General features: G+C 44.1%; 1 protein-coding gene across 3 annotated transcripts; it reads left to right on the top strand.

Moving 5' to 3' along the window:
• Nucleotides 1–2,566: 2,566 nt before the first annotated feature.
• SLITRK4 (SLIT and NTRK like family member 4) lies at nt 2,567–9,998 on the top strand. 3 transcript variants are annotated; one of them, XM_032331167.1, is made up of 3 exons: nt 2,567–2,687; nt 2,770–2,920; nt 7,263–9,998. In XM_032331167.1, the coding sequence occupies exon 3, from the start codon at nt 7,313–7,315 to the stop codon at nt 9,827–9,829; it is 2,517 nt and encodes an 838-aa protein (XP_032187058.1). In that variant the 5' UTR covers nt 2,567–2,687; nt 2,770–2,920; nt 7,263–7,312; the 3' UTR covers nt 9,830–9,998. The 3 variants fall into 3 exon arrangements, with proteins under 3 accessions (XP_032187058.1, XP_032187057.1, XP_032187059.1); XM_032331166.1 differs by lacking the exons at nt 2,567–2,687; nt 2,770–2,920 and adding an exon at nt 3,213–3,726; XM_032331168.1 differs by lacking the exons at nt 2,567–2,687; nt 2,770–2,920 and adding an exon at nt 4,749–4,983.
• The last annotated feature ends 13,858 nt before the right edge of the window (nt 9,999–23,856 follow it).

Here is a 23,856-nt window from a genome sequence, read left to right as displayed (position 1 = left end):
ATGAGGAATATGAGAGGGCAAGACCACCGACAAGGGTCAAGTTTTGTTGGTGTTTTACTCACTTGTGAATGGTAGCATTTGATCCACTAAAACTGCCTTTGGAATGAAGGATATCCAGGAGCTTCGTGAAATTCCTGTGCAGTTGTTTATTTGCCCTGAAAGTGGGAGACACAGCAAATCGGTGTAGTCCTATGGTTCCAGTTGTAGAAGAAACAGAGGCTATTGCAAATCTGTCTCACGATATTTGCATTCATATATTTTAGGAAGAACATCAACTTTGTGTTTCTTTCCATTGCCACAAACAGCGCTGGAGTTTTCTTAACACTTTTATTTATTTATATATTTACTTCCCTTCTTTAAGCTAGCAATTTCCTTTAGTTTACTATTGTTCTACATGGACATCACATGTCATTCTAGGAGCCAGAAAAGAGACTGCAGGACTAAAGGATTGGGTTTTTTAATTTGAAAGCAAAAGAAGCAGAAGGCATGGAAGCTGTTACTTCTATGCTATTTTTAGGAGTATCCATTTTATCATTTTTAAACAGCAAAATATTTTACATGAAAGCATTCATTTTAAAGACTTGGATATTAATCACCAATAAGTTTTTAGCACTACTATTAATCGTAGTTTATTGATGTTCTAGCTGTACTTGTTTTCAGACTTCTGTCTCCATACCCATATGAAAAAGAACATTTCACAGTTATTACAGTCAAATTACAGTCAACTCTCAGAACAGTTTCTAAAGTTGAATAAAGGTAGGCATTTAAATCATCTGATATTTACTGTCCAAATCTGGCCTTTTCAGCTATCACAGTGCTTGGAATGTGCATTATATTTTCAGGTAAAATTTTTTTTGCTCACCCTATTGAATCTTGTTAACATTTATAGTAAAGGACAAACAATTCCTCTCTCCTGATCAAATATATTGTAGCTTCCTGTATCCTTTGCATTTAGAATAAATGCCAACTTGTTTTGGTATCCATTACCACTTTCAAATTGCATTATACAATATAATGCAAATGTGAGTTCTTAATTAGCAGGATCTGTTTTGTTCAAAGGTACAAAAGTAGAGGGGTTTTTCACCATACTGCAGCTGTGACCTATGGAGGAAACAAACAAGAGTTGCTGCACTTGTGCCTATGTTGTTATGGATGGATTCTTTAGTGTTTCTTTAAGTCATGCTATTTCGTAATGGATTTCACATGGAATACAGCAAAATTTACCATTGCTGCCCACTCAATTTCTGCCTCTAGGTTTTTAAAAGAGAAGAAGATGAAATTTTTAAGGACAGTAAAGAGTGGGGGTAGAGAAAAGATTCTTTATGAAAGATACAATTATTTACCAAGGTCATAAGAAAATACGTCTATATACACATATCTATTTAAATATTCATTTATATATTGTACATGCATCTCTATATACATGCTGTGCCCAGCAAACATTTGCATGAATGTAACGTGAAGGCAGCCTCATGAAATGACAAAAATGAAAAAATTTGAACTTATATATAAATAGATACCACAGATAATATACAAGATAGGACACTCTCCACAAATAATGTAATCAATCCTTTGCTCATCGGGTTTTTTTGCCTAGATTTGAGGCCTTTAAACACCAACCAATTATGGTAAATGTTTAACTGTAGGAGTTCAGGCAGACAGCCAAATTTTGGTTTCAAAGCTATTGCTAGTTTTAGTTTAAAGAGTTTTTCATTTTTAAGTAAAAGCATTTCGGGGGTACTGAGTATACCCTATCAGTGGCTAGAGCCACTGGAATTTGCATAAGTGGATTAGGCAGAACATAGGTCCTGAAGCGGTGGGCCCTGCAGTATTACCTGAAATGTGCAAAAGAAGGGGCTAGGAAAATACTCACCATTTCTAACTTAGCTCTATTTACCTAAAGCCAGTTATCCCCACAGACACAAAGTAAAGAGAGAGAGTTGTTTTTCTTAGCCAAGCACCTACACAAACAGCAAGGTTCGGCGGAGGGGAGTAAAGAGACCATTTAGCCCTTCCCCATTAGGAAAGCCAGGTATTGGAAACACAGACAGGACAGCCAAAGTCCCCCGCCCCACAGGTACATTTGCTTTCTTGCCAAGCCTATTAACTAAATTCCCAGACTGCACGAAATTCGTTTGAACATTAGCCTTTCCCCGGGATATTCCTACTCTCTCGTGGGAGCACTAGCAAATGGGTAGAAGAAAAGGGCCTAGACAATTCACACGCTGGATTTGCAGCCTCTGGGTATTGGAGGTTGTATTGCTAAAGCCTCTTTGGTATAGACAGGAGAGTGAGGGGGCTACCGATGTGACTTTTCTTAGCCGCTTCCGTCCTCTCCTTTCTGATTCCCCAAGGTATCCCTTAGGTCTCTGCCCTCCCAGCCCCAAAGCTCCAAACCTTGTCCCCCTTCCCTAAAGCCTCTCATTCACCACTACCCTCCCCGGTCACCACCAAAGCCCGGAGAAGTGGAACGCACACAATGCCTCCCTTATAGGGCTCGAGCTGGGAACTGGGCATGCTCAGTAGCCAAAGCAGATTTTTTTTTTTTTCTTCTTTTGGTCGCAAGTGCGGCATCTCTCCCAGTCCCACACCTCTCTTTCCTCTATCTCTATCCCTCGCTCCCCACCCCCAGCTCTTTAAACGTCCTGCTTAACCCGCTCCTCACCGAAGGCACGCAGAGTTCTAAGGTGCGGAGAATTAACCCGTCTCCTCCTAAAGCCACTAAATAAGTCTCACTCTGAGCTAAAGCTTCACACTTTTGCCTTAAAGCCCCCAGCCCCTCACGCGCACACAGGTAGGGAGAGTGAGGATACTACTGGATCCCAGGAAACTGGTCCCAAGAAGGCTCCATCCAGGATCGCCCGCTGCCGAAGAAGTATCCCCGGAGCCCTCTGATCTGCGGGGTGACAATTAGCCGAAGGTACTGTACCCGCTATACAAAGCCCAAGTGCGATTGTTGCCTTTGAATGTCATTGTTGTTGACTCACCCCCCTCGGTCCTGGAATTATTCAATCCCGCGGAGATTCGACGACCCTATCTACCTCCCTTGGCCCCCCTCCCCCACCTCCGACGTTTCTTTGGCTTTGCCGGGGTTCTTGGTTGCTCTCTCAAAGGAACGCCCCGGGTGTGTGTGTGTGTGTGTGTGTGTGTGTGTGCGCCTTCGTTCTTAGGGGACTGAAGGAGGAGAAAGGAGTCGAGTGTGCGTGGATGTGGTGAGGAGGATGGAGGTTGGCGCTTTAGCGTTTGGAGACTGGGGTCTCTAGGCGTGAGGAAAGGGGTCGCTCCTCCCTAGGGGGTGTTTTAGGCATAAAGAGGGGGCGGATGCCTGGAGGAAAGTGCGCTTTCTTGGCGTGTGGGCAGAAGAGGAATCAAGTGGAGGTGTCTGGATGGGGGACAGGGGGCCTCAGCAATGTGCGGGGGTCGAGGTTCCTGAGTTTCGGGAGGGAGGCTGCTTGTGTGCGGGGTGGAGGGGGGGCGGGGGCGGGGATTCAGCGCGTGTATGTAAAGGTGCAGCCCGTGTGCGAGGGGCTGGGTGCGCGCGCGGTGTCTGGCCGGGTGCGCGCGCGCGCGCCGCTGCCCGCCTGCTTGCCTGCGAGGACTGCTTGGTGGGTTTGACGGGCGAGCCGGCGCGGCGCAGCTCGGTCCCGGATCACGCAGAGACCATCGTGGAAACTGCAGAGCGGATCCCGGCGCGGCGGGCCCTGCGAGAGCTGCTGGGCTCCGGAGGTGGGTGAATTTCCAGCGGGGCTGCGCGAGCTGCACCGACACTCGCTGCCTCTTCCCCGCTTGGTTCGGCAGCACCAGTGTGTGCGTGTGTGTGTGTGTGTGTGTGTGTGTGTGTGTGTGTGCCTGCGCGCGCGCGCGTGAAAGGGGGGCAGGTAGATTATTATTTTTAGTTTGGGTCGTGTTGGTTTGGGGCCGGCCGAGTGGCCAAAGCGACTATAGTGGCTACCCCACCACCACCCTGCGTGCCTACCCACGGCGCGGTCGCAAGTCCCTGAGGACCAAAAGAATCCGGTGTCCTTAACATCGCTGCCTCCGCGGCCGGGGTGGCGAGGAAAGTGTCCTGGTCTAGGGCGGCTCGGGCTGTCGGGGCCGCTGCTGCGCTGGCTTTGTTTTCTGCGCCCCACTCGCAAGCACTCTAGGCGGACGTGGATCCGGGGCTCAGGGCAGTGGCCCCCGAGCCGGTGGGAGATTGCTGGCACCAGCAACACGGGGAACGCGAGAGAAGCCGGTGGCTAACTCTAAAAGCCCCGCAGAGCCGGGCAAGTGCTGGCAGCGCGACTTTGCAAGATGCCCAAATGTTGAGCTGATTTCTGGCTTGGTGAGAGCTGCACTCTGTGGCTGGCCAGTGGGGGCGGGGGTCGGCTGGGAGGGCGTAGGGGGGTGCCTGGACCGCCGCTCTCGGCCACCGAGCCACCGGCTCACTCTGTCCGTGACAAGCGGGCCAGAGACGTCCCAGTGGCCCTCGGCCTCGTGGCCTGAGCCGGCTGTCTTTGACCCCTCAGCCACCGCACGCCCGGGTCTAGAGAGGCCGAAGGAAACTCCAATAGCTGCCCCTTGTGGGACGGGAGCGCGCGGAGAGATGTGTGCGCAGCGGAGCTGAGGGCCCCCGCGACATCCCGAGCGGTCCCCGCCTCTGCCGCCCGACCCACGAGGCCGCCGCTTGGGCCCGGGACCCGGGAGGGGGGCTGCGCGCCGGTTCCGGGCACCGGGATGCGGCAAAACATTGCGGTACGCGCCACCGCCGGCAGCCCCTCCGGCCGCGTCGCCGCCGGGCCCGAGGTGGCGCACAGGGGGCGGCAGTGACCGCGTCTCTCGGCGGAGCCCCCCGCCCCCGCCTAGGCGGGCGGGCGGGCGGAGGTTTCTCTTGCCAGCTCCAGGGGAGCCACCTCGGCCCGCCCCCCGCAGGCGTCTGTTGCCCGCAGGCCCGCTCCGGCGCCGAGCGCCAGGAACCGCACTCCGGTGGATGCCCGATACGCGGTAAGCCCAGCGGGGTTTGCGCGGTCCCGGCCGGCTGTGGGTGCCGAGTGGCTCGCAGGGCACAGAGACCCAGAGACGGGGAGGTAGATGGGGAGACGGGCGCTCTCGGCAGACGCGCCGCTCTCGGCCAGCCCGAGAGATGGCTTTTGGTATCCAACTCCTACTTTGTGGGTTTTCTTTTTCTTATTTTCCTTTTTTCCCCCGATTTCAATACGTGCACGTTGAAGTGGTATCCTGTGAATGAGAGGTTTCTTCCGCTTGCATTCAGTGCCCCCTTCCCCCTTCCCCTCTTCCTAGCTCCCTTCCAGCCCTTCCTCCTCTCCCCACCACTCCATGGTCTCTTGCCCTTTTGGTCCCTCTTCCTTGGAGATCGACTCCCCCTCTCCCTCGCTTGACACTCCAGCTGCCTGCGGCTTTCTCTGTTTCACAGGAGATGCATTTGGGAACTTCCTAGCTCGTCCTTGTGGCTTTTTTCCCCCTTGCTATTTAAAGTAGAAATTACGAGGAGGAGGGCAGCTCCTTATGCAATTTCAGATCTGCTGATGATCCTCGTTGTGTTTTTGTACTGAATTCAGGTTATTTCGGTTTTTTGTTTTCTTTACATTTCTTTCTCGTTTGGTTGATTTTTGGCTGGGGGGTAGTAACAAGAAATGATTCAACCGAACCAGAATAGCTACTGGAAACCACATCTATAGGAAGGCAAAATGATCATGTGAAATTTTGATTTTACAATGAAAGTTGTCTTGGATGATGTCATACTTAAGAATTTATGACTTCTTTTTGCACTGCCAATCAAACTATCATGGTGAACAGGGGGAATGCATGTCTACATGGCAGCAAGGAGCATCTCGGCCGTGCCAGTGCCGGCTGTATTCTGAACCAAACTACTTGAAATGCAAATCTTTCTGGGTCGTGGCTAAAGGATGGTGTATCTTGCGACATGGTTGGTTTTGCCACTAGCTGATTCCTCGTGGGCAAAATAAACAAAGGAGTTTTTGTGTGACACTTCTTTGTATCATTCCCTCATCATGTGTTCCTGGGTAATTTATTTATTTAATTAATATCTGGTGGTAACCATATTGAAATTGCATTCGAGAAGGAAAAGACTCACATGGCTAAAATCACATCAGTAAAAGGCACAGAGCTTATTTCTCTTTTTAGGCTTTTCCAGGAAACGTTGCATATATTTGTACATGCGTGCACTATTTAAAGAAATGGCTACAACGGGTTAATTTGCTAAGCATTAAACTCCACTAGGTGATTTGTGATTTGTTTATAGACAGAGACATGGGGTGGTGATATTGGGAGGAGATGTTTGGGAAGTGACGATTTTAGGACAAACATTTGCTGTACTAAATGTATCTGGTGCTGCAGATAAAACCACTCGAGGACTGTAGTGTGCGGATTCCCCTTCCTCAGCAGCGCTAGTCTGTGGTCACAGTGAAGGAGATGAGCATCTGAGCCAAGAGTCAGACGTCAGACGTGGGTTCAAAACGGCACGTGAGGGAAAAGACGTGGGCCAAGTAGACAGGAGACCCAGTTCTTGGGGGGTGGGAAAGCTGCCTGGACAAATGCTAGGCAACTCAAGATTTCAGGCTTCAGGTTTCTCTCCTGCTTTCAGGGACCCAGAGACAAAAGCCCCGCACCCCCACCCCGGGCCCATTTGGGAGATGACTGTCAGGAAATGAGGTACTGTGTATTTACTTTCAATTAAAACTTGGCCATTTCCCAATCAGTTATTTTTCTAGACCATCACTGGGTCATCTGTGTTTTTTAAGGCAGACATGTGCGGGAGTGAACTCGTTTGTGGCAGCGTGCTTACCTGTGGGCTGAAGCTCAGGCAGGACTCCTCCCTCGGCTCCTTCTACCTTGATCTTTCGACTGTCCCCTCCACAGCAACCCAGTCCCTCCCATTGCCACCCTCCGTTGAATCCAGGGCTCTAACACCTTCTCTCTTCAGCCTCCTGTGGTCTGTGTTCAAGGGTGGAGTTTGATGGCCCACGTAGAGCAAGTATTTTCCGAATGTAAAGGTTTAAGCACAACTAAGCGTTTTTCTCCTGTTGTTTGTTGTGTTTCTGCACATGTAAAAGGCATATAAACTACAGGCATGGAAATGAAACTGACAGCATTTCCGGTGATCATTTTTCACCTGAGTGAGAATACTTGCAGGAAAATCCAGAGCTAATCATTACAGCCCCATGTTCACTGTGGTATGATGTAAACGCAAGTACTTTTTCAAGTAATGGTCATTGAAAAAATGTTTTCTTTTTATTTTTTAGATTATTTCTCTTTATTCAGAAGCATAAAGTTGTTTGCTGATTGCAAGAAGATGTTTCTTTGGCTCTTTCTGCTTTTGTCAGCCCTGATTTCTTCGACAAATGCAGATTCTGACATATCAGTGGAAATTTGCAATGTGTGCTCCTGCGTGTCAGTCGAGAACGTGCTCTATGTCAACTGTGAGAAGGTTTCGGTCTACAGACCAAATCAGCTGAAGCCACCTTGGTCTAATTTCTATCACCTCAATTTCCAAAACAATTTTTTAAATATCCTCTATCCAAACACATTCTTGAATTTTTCACACGCAGTATCCCTGCAGCTGGGAAATAATAAACTGCAGAACATTGAGGGAGGAGCCTTTCTTGGGCTCAGTGCATTAAAGCAGTTGCACTTGAACAACAATGAATTAAAGATTCTCCGAGCTGACACTTTCCTTGGCATAGAGAACTTGGAGTATCTCCAGGCTGACTACAATTTAATCAAGTATATTGAACGAGGAGCCTTCAATAAGCTCCACAAACTGAAAGTTCTCATTCTTAATGACAATCTGATTTCATTCCTTCCCGATAATATTTTCCGATTCGCATCTTTGACCCATCTGGATATACGGGGGAACAGAATCCAGAAGCTCCCCTATATCGGAGTTCTGGAGCACATAGGCCGTGTCGTTGAACTGCAACTGGAAGATAACCCCTGGAACTGTAGCTGTGATTTGTTGCCTTTGAAAGCGTGGCTGGAGAACATGCCATATAACATTTACATAGGAGAGGCTATCTGTGAAACTCCCAGCGACTTATACGGAAGACTTCTGAAAGAAACCAACAAACAAGAATTATGCCCCATGGGCACAGGCAGTGATTTTGATGTGCGAATCCTGCCTCCGTCTCAGCTGGAGAATGGCTACACCACTCCTAACGGTCACACGACCCAAACATCCTTACACAGATTAGTGACCAAACCGCCGAAAACAACCAATCCATCCAAGATCTCCGGAATCGTAGCGGGCAAGTCCCTCTCCAACCGCAATCTCAGCCAGATTGTGTCCTACCAAACGAGGGTGCCCCCTCTGACACCTTGCCCAGCACCTTGCTTTTGCAAAACACATCCTTCGGATTTGGGACTGAGCGTCAACTGCCAAGAGAAGAATATACAGTCCATGTCTGAACTGGTCCCGAAACCCTTAAATGCCAAGAAGTTGCATGTCAATGGCAACAGCATCAAAGACGTGGACGTCGCGGACTTCGCCGAGTTTGAAGGACTGGATTTGCTCCATTTAGGCAGCAATCAGATTACGGCGATCAAGGGAGACGTATTCCACAATCTCACTAATTTACGCAGGCTGTATCTCAACGGCAATCAGATTGAAAGACTCTATCCTGAGATATTTTCCGGCCTTCATAACCTGCAGTATCTGTATTTGGAATACAACTTGATCAAGGAGATCCTGGCGGGCACCTTTGACTCGATGCCAAATTTGCAGTTGCTCTACTTAAACAACAATCTCCTGAAGAGCCTGCCCGTTTACATTTTCTCGGGAGCACCCCTCGCTAGACTGAACCTGAGGAACAACAAGTTCATGTACTTACCCGTCAGCGGGGTCCTCGATCAGCTGCAGTCTCTCACACAGATCGACTTGGAGGGCAACCCCTGGGACTGCACTTGTGACTTGGTGGCATTAAAGCTGTGGCTGGAGAAGTTGAATGACGGCATTGTCGTGAAGGAACTGAAATGCGAGACTCCGGTTCAGTTTGCCAACATCGAGCTGAAGTCCCTCAAGAATGAAATCTTGTGTCCCAAACTCTTAAACAAGCCATCGGCGCCGTTTACGAGCCCTGCACCTGCCATAACGTTCACCACCCCGCTGGGTCCCATTCGAAGCCCTCCCGGTGGCCCGGTGCCTCTGTCTATTCTCATCCTCAGCATCCTCGTGGTCCTCATCTTAACTGTCTTCGTTGCTTTTTGTCTTCTTGTGTTTGTGCTGCGGCGAAACAAGAAGCCCACGGTCAAGCACGAGGGCCTGGGGAATCCCGAGTGCGGCTCCATGCAGCTGCAGCTGAGGAAGCATGACCACAAGACCAATAAAAAAGACGGGCTGAGCACGGAAGCCTTCATTCCACAAACCATCGAGCAGATGAGCAAGAGCCACACCTGCGGTTTGAAAGAGTCAGAAACCGGCTTCATGTTTTCAGATCCTCCAGGACAGAAAGTCGTCATGAGAAATGTCGCTGACAAGGAGAAAGATTTACTACACGTGGATGGCAGGAAGAGACTGAGCACAATCGATGAGCTGGACGAACTATTCCCGAGCAGGGATTCCAACGTGTTTATTCAGAATTTTCTGGAAAGCAAAAAGGAGTACAATAGCATAGGTGTCAGTGGCTTTGAGATCCGCTATCCAGAAAAACAACAAGACAAAAAAAACAAGAAGTCCCTGATAGGCGGCAACCACAGTAAGATCGTCGTGGAGCAGCGGAAAAGCAGCGAGTACTTTGAACTGAAGGCCAAACTCCAGAGTTCCCCTGACTACCTACAGGTCCTTGAGGAGCAGACAGCTTTGAACAAGATCTAGGTCATGCAATCTCACTTCATACAGAGGACATTTATTTAATGATGAAAGTGCCTTTTGTTGACTTCTAACTCCAAATACTATATTATCAATAGGCATAGAGGCAGGTGTTTCTGAGGCTGTCTCATTAACTGTAGCTGCAAAGATGTGTCCGGTAGAAGAGAGTTTCCTTAATAGATTTTACTACATAAAACCTATACTGTGGAGTCCTGTGGGGATACTGCAAACTCTATTGCCAAAGGGATGCTTTATATACAGAATACGCTGAATTTAACCTCAAGAGGCAAATCTGTTTTGTACCCCGATGCAAAACCTCCGTCTCTTTGTGCTTTGTAAAGCAAACTCGAGAAAACTGGACGTAGAAAACTTGCACGTAGATCAAGTCGGTGGAACTGGAATAAATCCTTTTGATTTGTGGCATTGTAACAACTCTGTGTAAAGATCATCTGAAAAGTTAAAAAAAAAAAAAAAGCATGCAAAGAGAGAACATTCGATAGTATTTGTAAATCGGTAAACTTTATGGCCTGCATCTTGAAACCGCTGGATTTATAATGTTAAAATTGTGCAAATATTTGTTTAAAATATACCATGCATTACGTAACTATAAAATAAATTTGAACACTTTAAGCATTACCTGTCTATACATAAAACCTAAAAGAGAAAAGTCAACGTGAGTTACATAGCGTTTGTGGTGATCTGAAGAAATACACGATGTTTATCAGAATTACACAAGGCTCAAATTAAACTAACATTAGAGTTTGTTCTCAGTTACGTGAAATACCCACAATCCTTAAAGGTTGTCCAAAATTAGCGAAGTGCTTACCGTGTGAGCGCACCCAAAGCTATTTTTGTAACATAATTCATATTTATGAAGTACTTTGTATACTAAATAGGAAAATATGTACTCCTTAATATGTATTTAATATGCCTGACTTGTTTTCCTGATCACAGGGAATTTATCAATAGGTATACATTTAGACAGGAAAAAAAAATATACCAAACTGAAACTGAAGCTTCTGTGTACAGAAATATTCTGGACATTGTGATCAGGTATAATTTAAAAACGAAACAAGGAAAAAAAAAACCACAAAAACACAAAAATACAAAAAAATAAAAGATAAAAACCAGTTCTGTGCTATTCTTGAGAACTTAGCATATTATCTTCAGATTTGTTACCAACCGTGCATTTTAAAATAGGTTCCTTAGTTTTATAGTATCGTGTCTGGGGCAGTTGTTATTTGCCATCAGTTGTCTTGCTTTTCAGGATTCTATGAGCTTAATTCAAATAGTTTTCACTACAACTATTTAAAACAATTAATGAGTAAGGTTAATAGTTATATCTCGTATGCATCAGTATCCTGTTCTGTCATCATTCCAGCTACTATCAGATAATCCAGTAGAGCAGTGAACATCTCGGCTCCCAAAGCCACACTGTAAAATGCTTTCATTGGTCTCAGATGAGTTCACTGTGTTTGCTTGTGCTGTTAACTTCTAAGTCAAAATTGGTCAAAGGAAGGACTTGATAATGGGAGACACTGGAAGATTTTTAGGAGCTCCCAGTTAGCAAAGCGACATCCTAGAACACATTACCTTCTTGGCCTGCCCACCTATGTATGTTTCTTTGTGCTCCATTTCTTATAATCACTGTATTAATCAGTGAGTTAACCAAGAAGGTAAACATAGACATTCTTCATGAACTTCAAGTGGCAGATGTTTTGGCGCAGCTTCCAAAATGATGATATGGCTAAAGTTGTAACGTAGTCCCTTTATTAAGTACTAATTTCAGGGCTTTATAGGTTTGTTCCAGGATGAAAAAGAAATAACTTGGCATTCTTAGACGGTGTGCATGTATGTGTGTGTGTGTGTGTGCCTCTGTGTGTGTGTGTGTGTGTGTGTGTGTGTGTATTTGGGTGTATATGCATACATATAGGTAATTTGGAGATTTTTTTTAAATAGCAGAAAAAATTGTCTCCATATGTATGTGCTGGTGCTCTTAAAACTTTAATGTGTAATTTTAATTTTCATGACAATGTCTGTGAAAACTTTATATGAATATTAAAAAATATACAAATAAATACTTGCTTTCTGATCTTGAAAGAAAAGACACAAAGACGTGTGCCCAACAGCGTATTTTCATCTACAGTTTCCTAAGGACTTTTAATATGCCATTACCATGCCTCCATGCGTCCATGGATTAAAGGGCTCCTAATGCATACTGACAGGATAAAGACGCAAAGGCTTCAAAGAAAGTGTTTTAGTTTATCCTGTCAATAAAGTATGGATTGAGGAATCTTAAGTAGACACTTAGGGGAGGAACCGGAAAGCTCTATCCATGATCTGGGGATAATAGGTCATTGGGATGATGCCTTTTATTCAGTGTGGTGATGCTTTGAAGATGTTTCAAGAGTACCTGCCACCATCTCAAACTTGCTGTAGCATATTGGCTATCTCATCCCCTTCTGCCGAAAGGTATAAATGTTCAACTTTTTTAAAAAAGGAATTTCAATGTGTGTGGTTATTTGGAGGTTTTAACTGTAAGTGAACAACAGTAACAAATCCTTGGTTAAGGCTGATCTATTTTCCTTAACTGAAGTCATTGTGCCTACATGATACAGTGTATACTGTTTTGCACCTGTCTCTCATTAGTTCTCCTTGTACATTTTATGGTGATGTAGTTAGACCTAAGTTTTGCATTGAGTACAAGAGCAGTTAAGATACTGTATCTACATTTTGTTGGCTTCAATGATAACCTTGATGTTAGTTTAACCCCTTGAGGAGTGATCTACATGTCAGTGCAGCATCTTTGGTGGAATTTGATTCAAATCTAGAAAATCCAAGAAGTGCTCACTTCTAATGTGGTCTGACACATCATGGGCTTCTTGGCATTGTATCATGTGCTTGGACTCTGTTAAAATGGTTGCAAAGAAGATTAGAGCGTATGAAATTAGTGAAGGGGTTGAGATAATATATTATGTCTGTGTAATATAAATCAAGTTTTAAATTATTTTTTTATGAAATCAATAAAAATGGTTCAATTCTTTCAAAGTAAATCTTTGTGTAATTTTATGAGAAAGCAGCTATTAAAATACAGTGATTCAAGTCTATAAGGCAATTTATATTCTATATTTAGTTTTCCATTCTGAAAATGAACTGAATAAATATATTAATTAGAAAATCATTTAAGACCAGCTTTCTTTTGTTGCTTTTTGGAAGCATTTTTTTTTCTTTAAGCCATAAGGATGCATAAATTATACAGGGCATGGCCTCATGAGTAACGTCAGCAGGTATCGCAGAAATAACAGAACACATCTAGAAATGTATGGCAGTAATAGTAATCTATAATAACTTTTGCATGATTTGTACATTGACATTGTATGAAATGAGCACAGTGAGTTTTTTTTTTTTGTTATTGTTGTCGCATCCAAAGAGCTGGGGAGAAAATATATTAAGAATGTATTTATAATTACTATTTTGAAATAAAGTAAAGAAAACACATTGTATTGTTTTTACCCTGATTTGATTATTAGTATTTGAAGTTAATTTATAAGATAAAAATCCAGTCATGCTATAAAAGTTAGTGTAAATCACAGAAAGAAACTGTTTTAATGATTTTTGTTTGCTTTTAATAACATCAAGGTCTTAGCATTTATTAAATGCCATTTTTATGAAAGTATTAATAAAATCGTTTGCTACAATGGTATTTCTGAAGCCACAGTTTGTTAAATATATTTATCTTCCCATTATCTTTCAGAGGAAATAAAGCAGTAACCAAATTGATATTTTCACCTAGATTTGAGGGTAAGATACAGAGCTTTAGAATACTGTTTGTATTAAACGTAATTGCTAAATCTCTGTTAAGAGATGCTTTCTTTTCCGACATCTTTGCCATCCGTGTTCCTTTCCACTGGCAACCCATTCCCATTAATCAGTTGGGATCTGACTAAGATTTGCTTATCTGCTCAGATTTGCTTATTGCAGATAAGCAAATATTAATATTCCATCTTAACTATCTGTTTAAAGGCTTCTGCATGTTTCCTTATGGGAAGAGATGTAGAGAGAGGGAAACAGAGGGAAAATAGAAATGAAGAGTGTCGTGGTCTTAGGTTTCTACCTAGCAAGAGTGAAGAAGTAAGCAGTATATTCATTTTCCCTCTCTCTACATCTTTTCCCAAGTTCTTCGTGAGTACTGAGAAGAGGGCTTTGGGCCCCGGCCACTCAGTTATGTAGACAAGTGGTACCAAACGAAGCCTTGGCTTCAGTTCCAGTGCTCATTCAATTAGTCACTATGGTCAGATGGGCTGAACTAAAATATCCTGTTTGTGGCTTCACTTACTGGGAATAACTAGCAACAAAGATCAAGTTCACCTGATAATTGTTAGCCCTCAGTTTTGGATTTGCTAGTTATCTGTCCGTTGTTAAATTAAAAGCAAACAGGAGGTTAAATGAATTTTAAATAACTTATTTTGGACAAAATTGCCCTTAATCTAATTTTGAATTTTGTTTCATGTTCGTTTCCACTGGTTGATAAGATTGCATTTCAAAAGGGGAAATCCAGGAAGACAAACTGTGTTGTCTATCTTATATGCGCGAGCAGGACTTCTTAAATTTTTTTAGAGATTTCGTTTAACCTGTTGTTCCTATGTCTACAGAGGGAAAACGAAGTGGGGCTGTGAGACAACTGCTTATAATGCTTCGAGCCAAATAAGTGCTATTGAGAATAAAAAGATTTAGATTTTTCATCCAATTCTAGTAATTACCAGATCCATGGACTACAGTATCCAGAACCAGGAAAGAATGACTCAGTGCTCCGTCTTAGTTTGCTTTTGTAGACACTGGCTAGATAGAAAGTCTAGTGATTTTATTAATATGTCAGGAATGAGAAATTGCTTGTTTAGCTTAAAAAGCTCATGAATAAGGTCTTCATAGAAATTATATAGGAGTATGTAATGAAAAAGTACAAAACGCCACTTTCAGATTAGCTCTAGGAAGGAAATAGTCTCTAAAGTTTCTGAGCAACACATTTCTCTCAGTTGACACCTTACAGATACTAGGTCATGTCCTGTGTTGCTGGTTACCAACCTGAGGAAGTCATGTTGTGCAATGGATACTGCTTGTGTAAGTTTTTTCAAAATCACAGTAAGATCAGTTCTCCCGATTACGAACTGCGATGTGTATTTTCATTATTGTTTCATGTAAACTGAACCATTGTGGTAAAATTCTGGAGTTGATATTCAGTAATTTTAATGCTGTTTTCACTAATAAAAGTCTTTTCTGATAGGTCATATTTGTAGCCAATTAGTGTGTTTATTAGTGTGAAATCAGTAAAGCTCAACATCAAGAACAAATACGAATTATTTGGGTTTTGGCCAATGCAATTGTTTTGTTAGTTTCTACAATAGGCCAGGTCTAAAAGAAAAACCAAACAAAAATGGAACAATAAGCCAGATCGACCTACACACACACACACACACACACACACACACAGGAGTACACACAAATAGTGACCTATGCACAAAAAGAATTATTTAGTTGATATAAACAGAAGGTTTCTGCCTTGACTACCTAGATTTTCCAAATCAAAGTAGGTTCTGGGGCCCCAGTGATAAATATCCTGCTTTTTTATTCACTTTAAATGGGAACCTGACCACTGTGTTCATATATACTAGTAATCAAATCACAACTATTATTTAGAGAACCATGTAGAGACATCTAGATCCAAAATAAAGATAATGATTTGATTAGACATTATTAGAACACGGAGGTTAAAAAGAAGAACAAGGAGGTTACAAATTATTGACCAAAGAGAGGATAAGGGCAAAGGAGTGTGCAGAGAAAGAAAATGCTTGTTTATCAAAAAAATGCTTATTTATTATTTATCAGAAAGAACTCAGAATCTGATTACTGAACAAGAACTTCGTCTTATTCCCCCTCTCCACTTCATTTCTTGTAAATAGGTATGAAACCCAGCACATACCAACACGACGCTAGTAATTTGTACGTTTTCAAGGAATTCACTGGTCCATTAAAACAACGGGTTACCTTTTCAGTTCCCGTGGAATTGTTTCCCAGGCTGACTGACATCACGAACTGACTGTCAGGGCCTCCTGGTAGAACTCTAGCTGTAAAAAAACAATAGGCAGGATTTGTGCTTAGTAAGAATAGGAAGTGAAACATGCGTAGTACATATAATGAATTTGGATAGGGAGCAAAAGAAATCGATACAAACATTTGGGTTCCTAATCCCATGATAAAAAGCTGCTAAGCCTTTTGGTTTGTTTTCAGAAATTGTATTTCAATACAAATTACCAAGTGCACATTTCAAAAGCCATTTCCTGCAAGAACCCCCGGGATGCCATGTCTCTGCCATGGGTCTCCTTGTTCCATAGCAGGGCTGTGTCGCCTTTGCCAAGTCCTCCCTGCTGGAAATTCTTCTCTTCTGCTGCTATGAACAGCCAACATCATCTATGGCACAGGCTAGCTCAGGGAGCTTTTTTTGCTTTTTTTTTCCCACTGCTGTTCGGTTGTTAGTGACAAGACACACGAAAAAATCTAGAATTCTATGTGCAAGCATGTATTTACCATTGTAGTATTACCACATCTAAAGACGGTATTTATTTATTTGACAGACAGAGATCACAAGTAGGCAGAGAGGCAGGCAGGTGGGGGGTGGGGGGTGGGGGAGGGAGCAGGCCCCCTGCTGAGCAGAGAGCCCGATGCGGGGCTCAATCCCAGGACCCTGGGTCATGACCTGAGCCAAAGGCAGAGGCTTTAACCCACTGAGCCACCCAGGCGCCCCATAGTATTATCACATCTAGAGAGCATTTCTACTGAATGCGTATCCCACGTGGCCATCTTTGTTTTTATTTACCAGCCATCTTCCAGCCTACAACAGCTACCAGTTGTTTTATGCCTGGCTCTCCTTCCAAGTGGAAAGTAATTCCATCCTGGAAACTCACCGTTTATTTATAGAAAGAATCATCACACTTCTATCTGCTCATTTCCTTCTAGAACTTCCAGAAATATAGAAAATTTAGTACAGTAAGTGATTGATTTAAAAGAAAGTCGTGCTGACACAAAAATAATTTTAAGAAGATGGAGTGTGGGGGCGCCTGGGTGGCTCAGTGGGTTAAGCCTCTGCCTTCGGCTCAGGTCATGATCTCAGGGTCCTGGGATCAAGCCGCGCATCGGGCTCTCTGCTTGGCAGGGAGCCCGCTTCCTCCTCTCTCTCCCTGCCTACTTGTGATCTCTCTCTGTCAAATAAATAAATAAAACATTAAAAAAAAGAAAGACGGAGTGTGTTATGGGGTGGGGGGGCAGGGGAGGAAGCCAACTTTAGGAAGATGTTTCTTGTGTTTTGGGTCTCCTTGCCATGGGTTCGGAGGGCAGCACTTGAACTCCTGAGTGGGACTCGAGAAATCAGCTTGCACTCTGGAGCCCCTGCGATAACTAAAGAAGTTCATTACCCCTGACATGTGGGCAGGTTTGCCATGTGTTGCCGTAAACATGGCTGTTATTTTCTCCTTGCACTATTTCAGAAAATAGTCATTTGCTCAGATTTGGCACAGCTGCTGAAATGCTGCTGTATCAATTCTCACCGTGAAAATTCACAAAGCATTTTTTTTTTCTATATGTAACTAGGCAGTCACACAGAAATGTGAATTGGAAACCGGATAAAACCATCAGGATTAAGAAGGGAACTAGCCTGTCCTTAGGAAAAGAGGGCTTTTCAGAGAACCAGAACGCAGGCATTTTATTAAAATTACATCAAGGTAGAGCACCTTCCTTTGAACATGTCGGCTTTTTTTTTTTTTTTTTTTTTTTTTTTTGTAGGCTTTGATACGTGCGTTATGAGGGAAGTAGGACTCAGTTCCGGAACAGTATTTCCATTCTCTGCACAGTCATCCTGGTTGCTTAGATGCGGCTGCAGTGTAGAATGTGTGAGCACTAACTGGGTTATTTAATCTCAAATGCGTATCTGATTTCAGCAGCTCATTTGACTATAAGCATAATGAAGAAGGCCAGTTGCTGACCTAACAGAGTGGTCTTACGGTAGAACTAAATGGTCTTTATTCCGTCTTAAAGGTTGTCGGAACAGGGGTAAACCAAGAGCCTGTTGATAAATAGTCACCCCAACGTTTAAAAACCATCGCAGGAAGCCGGGAGTATACATACTCCTTGAATTTGCAAATCAGATCATTGCATCCCTATTCCTTTTCTTTTGGAAGAGCAACTAGGGCTAGAGAGGCAAGGTGACTTGCCCAAAGCCAAGTAACATATTAAGACCAATCTGGTCTACAACCTGTTTCTCCTGACTCACAGGATAATGCTATTTCCATTACACTGTTCTATTTGGAAGTTCCAAAAAGGAGAACAAGGATCTGTGGGAAAGGCTGCAGGGAGACATTCCAATGTAGCAGAAGGACCTTCTCCATAAGGTTTTCTAGCAGTCCATGACTGGAATGAGCTAGATTTCAAAATACAGACTTCTTTATCCGTACAAGTAGCCGGAGCGAGAATGGTTTTGACACGGAGGCTGGATGTTATTCAAGGAAATGTATTTGAATGCAAGCTTGGACTAGTTGTTTCTTTGAGGACACCTCTAGGATCCTAGGAGTCTCCGGTTTAGACACTAAAGTCATTGACCAAGAGAGTCAAAACTGACAAATAATCTATTTTGTCCCAGACATTCAAGTCTTCAATCTATAGTAGCTTAATTACTAATAGATGATATCCACTGGATATTAGAATAATAAATCAATGACCTCAAGTAGCAGTTAGACATGAAGCATCATTTTGGAAGAGACTTAAGTTGCCTTCTAATTTTTAGTGTTTTCATTTTGCGTCAGCATTCCAAAAAGAATAGTCTTTGATGTTTAATTTTCTCACAAAGGAAAAAACAACTTCCTTTGTACATTGCACTGAAGATGGCACTCTAGTAACAACCTCACACCAGCAACGATAAGATGTGCTTATATTTATTATTTCAGTCCTACATTTTCAATTTTGAGGTTATTTCTTAAGCTTGGCAAATGGAATACAAAGGTTAGTTTATTGTTATTTCATCTTCTCTAATTAGATTTGGGTCTATTTTTTTATTATTTACCCTCAATTAGATAGAATTGAAAATTATTCCATAGAATTTTAATTCAGGTTATATACCTCAACAGACTATATTAAGAATAGCAATCACAAATTATCTAAATTACCAAAAAATACTCTCAGAAATATTTATTTGAATTTCATTCCATAGAGACAAAGTTTTCTTTAAAAAAAAAAAAAAAAAGGAAGACAGGAAGGTTAAAAAAAATAAAAACCTTCAAACCTCAAAGGTACTAGTTAACAATCCATTCAAAATTAGCAGTTTTACATTTTAGAGTCATACTTCATTTCTAAACAGTCACAGTGTTAAATGTATAAATAACCTCTGCCTAATTAATGTTTAAGTAGAAAAGACGAAGGAATAAAAATATTTCGTTTGATCTGTTGCTGATACGTGACAAAGCACAATGACCCTCTGGCCTCTCCTTTCTCTTCATGTACATGCCCGATTCGCCCTGCCTGCTGCCTGGGCAGCCCTGTTCAAACATCCTTTTTTGTGACAGTGGCCAAGTGCTCCCCACTCCCATTAAAACTCCAATTCTGTTTGACGTTTTTCTCTCTACCTGATTCGTGTTCAAACACCAAATTCACGCTGCAGCTAATTCACAAGTACATGAGTATGTTCATACTCTCAGGGGTATTTTGAGAGGATATTGAGAAGGAGAGGAGGAGACCACGTTGGTTGGACAAATGGTGGCATTTCAGGCCCATGAGAAACAGTGGACTGAGGTCTCTCTCTGTAGCCTTCAGTTGTATCACGTGGTCATATCACTTGTAAAGCTCGTGTAGCTCGAATTGATTGAAACTGGCAGACTGACTTAAACCCGCTCTCCTAAAGACCCATGTCTGTCCCCTAAATGGCTTGCATTCATTTGACCTTGTTCGTACCGGAGTGGGGAGAAGGTTGGGGGGAGAGGGAGTTAGTGGCACCTGTCCTGTGGAAAGGACATTTAAATGAAAGACCTAAAGGGTGAGTTCAAATTAGGTGTTCAAGAGCGGGGTTGGGACAGAGCATTTGAACCTGAGGGAGCAACAGGGGCCGAGACCCCAATGTGGGAATTAGCTCATCACATGGCGCTGGTGAGGCAGGCAGAGACTGGGGTGTGGGGGGGGTACTGGGCAGAGGGCCAGAGAGCAGATACTTGAGGCTTTGTGGGCCGCCTGGTCTTTGCTATAAGGAGTCCCTCTGCGGTTGTAGCCCGGAAGTAGCTGTAGACAATAAGTAAACAAATGGGTGGTAGGGGCGGGTTAGCCCAAGGGGCGACCCCCAGGCTAAATTGCGAAAGGCCTGGTAGGATTATGACTACCAGGTGTTTGGGGAAGTCAATGAGCGTTTATAAAGTGCTGAGGTGCCGTGATTAGGTTTACCTAGGACAGCCGGCTGCTTGCTGCTTTCTTGAGGCTGTACTATGGGGAATGAAAACTCTACAGGCCTTACCCCTAGACTGGGCTATGTGAGTCAAGGGTGACAGGGAAGCCAGGGAAGACTCCAGAGTCCTCTGTCCTGAGCAGCTGGGTCGAAGAAAATGCTTTTCTCCGAGATGAGGACCTCTGGGGGAGTTGGAAATGTCTGGAAGCCTTCAAGTTGTCAGGTAAAAGGGTGTCCTTGTCCAGAACAGGAGCTCTGATGAGCAGCTTAGGCCAGAGACAGAACTGACCCTGAAGGTCACATAAGGAGGTCACAGAATGAAAACACAAGGCCCAGCGACGACTGCAGCTGGTGCGAGCTTCGGTTTTCAGTGTGGTCCGGGCATCAGCGGTACCGAAAGCACCTGAGGTGCTTGTTAAGCTTAAGCCCTCAGACCCCTTCTGAACCAGAATACCTGTGGGCAGTTTTAAGCTTTCCGGGCTATTCTTCTTTTACTTCAAATTGTGAGAATCTCTGCTGTGGAAGTAAGTCAGAGGAGAAAGCACCTGCAAGGGAGAGAAATCGGGACCAGACAGCTAGAAGGAAAACCAGGAGGCTCTGAAGGACTGGGAGCAAAGCGAAGACCGTTTCGGGAAGGAGGGGGTGACCGACCGTGTCCAGTGTTGCTGCGAGACATCAGTGCCATCTCCCCAGGATCATCTGGTACCCGTAGTGCTTGGACTGCATCCAAGACAGATGTCAGAGCAGCTGTGGGACGCCATGCCCTAACAGAACACGGGACCCACAGATGGAGATGCTCTGAGAAATGAGAGAATCGGGACCAGAAGACTGGGTGAAGAAGTAGAAAAGATCAGAGAAGACTTGAGGATTCCCGAGGAAAGGTGTATGGAAACTGCAAGGCCGGCAGCCAGGTCCTATCCAGAGCAGGAGGTCAAAGTGCGTACCTGGACTCAGCCCCAGAGGGTCTCGGAGGTGGGCTGTCATGGAAAGTCATGTCAGGCCCCCAGCATTTCCGAGGGGCTTTATGCCCAGTGGTGCTGCCCACCAGGGATGAGGAACAAATAGGGGAATCTCAGCCTTCCAGCTGTTTGCTGCGGGCTTTGAACTAGAGCGAACGCGTATGAGAAAATTCTGGCCCCACCCCACCCCCACATCAGGGCAGCATATCCTCTATAGAGGGCATTCTTTACATTCAAGTTCATGCACTTCCACGGAGTCCCTACTCTGGCTTCTCTGGGTTGAGTGCTGGGGGGTACAGAATAGTTGGACCACGCCCCAGCCCCATAGAGACCACAGCCTAGTAGAGGAGGCGGATGTGAACGCGACCAACGAGAACCCCGCCCCCTCACTGCTGCAACACAAAGACAGTGGGCTGCAGGAACAGGTGTCAGCCATGGGGAGCAAAGACGGTATCCTTTGGCCTTACCTTTGGATGATGGATTGAATTTTGATAGATGGAGAGGGAAGTCCCAGCTGAGAGCACAGTTTGTGTAAAGGCAGGGAGGGGCAGGAGAGCCTGGTGTTCTCAAGGGGCTGGATGGTTCCCGAGGCTCATCTCTATCTGCTTAGCGGCCATCACTGCTCCTATCGCTTCCCCATACCTAGTTCCTTCTGGCGTTGTTTACTCTTTGCCTTCTCTCTCTTGCAAAGGCTCCCCGGTCTTTATTGCAGTTACTTCTTTTCCCCCCACATGCCATAATTATTTGCCCCCCAATTCTCCAATAAACGAACATAAGAATGAGCAATTCCCGCAGGCCAGGTGCTGAGGTCTCTGCTTGGAAAGACGAGGGAGAACAAGACCCCCTCCTTCCTTTAAGGATCTCGGTGCTCAGTTCATTCCAGGAACGTCTCCCTTAACACAGAAGTCTGGCATTGTTTAGGCAAAGCTCTCACTCTGTAGTGATACTACAGAATTGTTCCACCACGCACTGGCCTGTGTTTCGGGCTGTTTATCTCCAATCTGAATTAGAAAGGACTGAAGCCAAGGTGTTTTCTCAATCAGGTGCAAGAGTGTGTGCTTCTTCTAGCTCAGCAAAGCCCTCGAGGGAGTCTGGAGTTATTGTTTTTGAGACCTTGAAAGCTGGGCAGGCGGTTGTGTTACTCCTACTTGTATTGGTGGGTGTACGTTGCTGAGCTCAAATGAAGCTTTTGTTGCTGGGGCTTGTGTTGTTCTAATTCTTTTCAGGCATCTCAGGGATGAAAGAATTGAGTACTGCAGATGTGGAAAAACAGCTCTCAACTAGTCGGGTCCAGGCAAAGTCTCTGCACCCTTCTAGCAATTTCCACATGAGGCCTTTATGTTTTCCGGTTCGCCCTCGCAGCTGCTTTTAGGTGATAGGGAGGGTGTCGTTTCTTTTCTCTCTTTGCCTCCCTTTCCTGTTTTTTCTCTTTCTCTGTAAGAAAGAGTCCGTTTTCATTTTCTTTTGTGGTTGTGTCTGCTCTGCATTTGAGGAAGGAGGGTCTTGGTGAGCTGCTACCTTTCTGTGAACAGAGCTTGTACTTGGAGGGTGGCTCTGTTCATCTTAGAAATAAAGCAACAGGCTGGATGGTCTAGTCAGTTGCACTTCGGTCTCAATAATTAGAACCCTGTGGATGAAATATGAACGGAGTGAAGAGAAGGAGCCTATTCACTCGAACTTGAAACTGAGTTTCCATTTTGGCCTCTATGGTACCAAAATAAAACTAGCCAAAAAAAAAAAAAAAAGACCCAAACCATCCTTGTTAAGGAAAATCACTGTCTACCCCACCATTCTTCCCATGGTGCTTCTGTTCCTAGAGTTGATTGTGTCCCATGGGAAGTGGATTTAGGGAGGAGTCATCTCTACAGACGATTCCCTACTCTAGGTCTTCCTTCCTTCCTTCCTCTTTCTTTCTTTCATTTATTCTTTCTTTTTCTTCCTCTCTTTCTCTCTCTCTCTCTTTCTCTATGTTGGAGGGAGGAGAAGTAATTGCTCTATTCCTTATCGTGTGACTTTGAAAAGACTTGCTTCAATGTGAAAAGAGTTGCTTCAGTGTGAAAAAGTGCCCCATCATTTGTCATGTTATGGTCAGCCATGCCTGTGCTCCCTTCTTAACTTCCTTGTAGATGTACACTTTCCTGCCACTAATGGCAACACTCAAAATTATTTTATAGTCATGATGATCTCCTATGTAACAGCCCAGGGTAAGGCCGCAGTCTTTTCGGAGCAGGTAGAGAGATGAAATCCGATAGCATTTTTCAACCTTGAACATCATTACCCACTTGCACAGCAAAAATTGAGACATTTCACAGGGCACTGAATTTAGTTTTTCCTCACAGAGGAAACGTCCGAAAAGAGGAGCAACATTAATTTGGAAAGAGACTGACTATAAATGAATTGAATTAAACAGAGTCAAAGGACTCATCATCCTAGATAAGTTGAATAAAAATTTTAAAAGAGGACCTTTCCTGAGTTGTGTTTTCATTCAAAAAATGGCCTTTCACCTTCCACGCTTCTGACCTCGACTTCCATGTAAATACACTAGAGAATGCTTCAGGCTTTTCTCGTGACTTAATATGTTCAGACACATTGCTTGTTTGTTT

Source organism: Mustela erminea, chromosome X (genome assembly GCF_009829155.1).
Source record: "Mustela erminea isolate mMusErm1 chromosome X, mMusErm1.Pri, whole genome shotgun sequence".
In the NCBI taxonomy this organism is placed as follows: Eukaryota; Metazoa; Chordata; class Mammalia; order Carnivora; family Mustelidae; genus Mustela; species Mustela erminea.
This window is presented reverse-complemented; position numbering and strand designations above follow the sequence as displayed.

Bases quoted from the DNA above. Each gene is read 5' to 3' on its own strand.
- SLITRK4 (XM_032331166.1), top strand. From the start codon at position 3,387: ATGGGGGACAGGGGGCCTCAGCAATGTGCGGGGGTCGAGGTTCCTGAG. The intron at 3,727-7,262 runs GTGGGTGAATTT...TTTATTTTTTAG, and splicing joins AGAGCTGCTGGGCTCCGGAG to ATTATTTCTCTTTATTCAGA.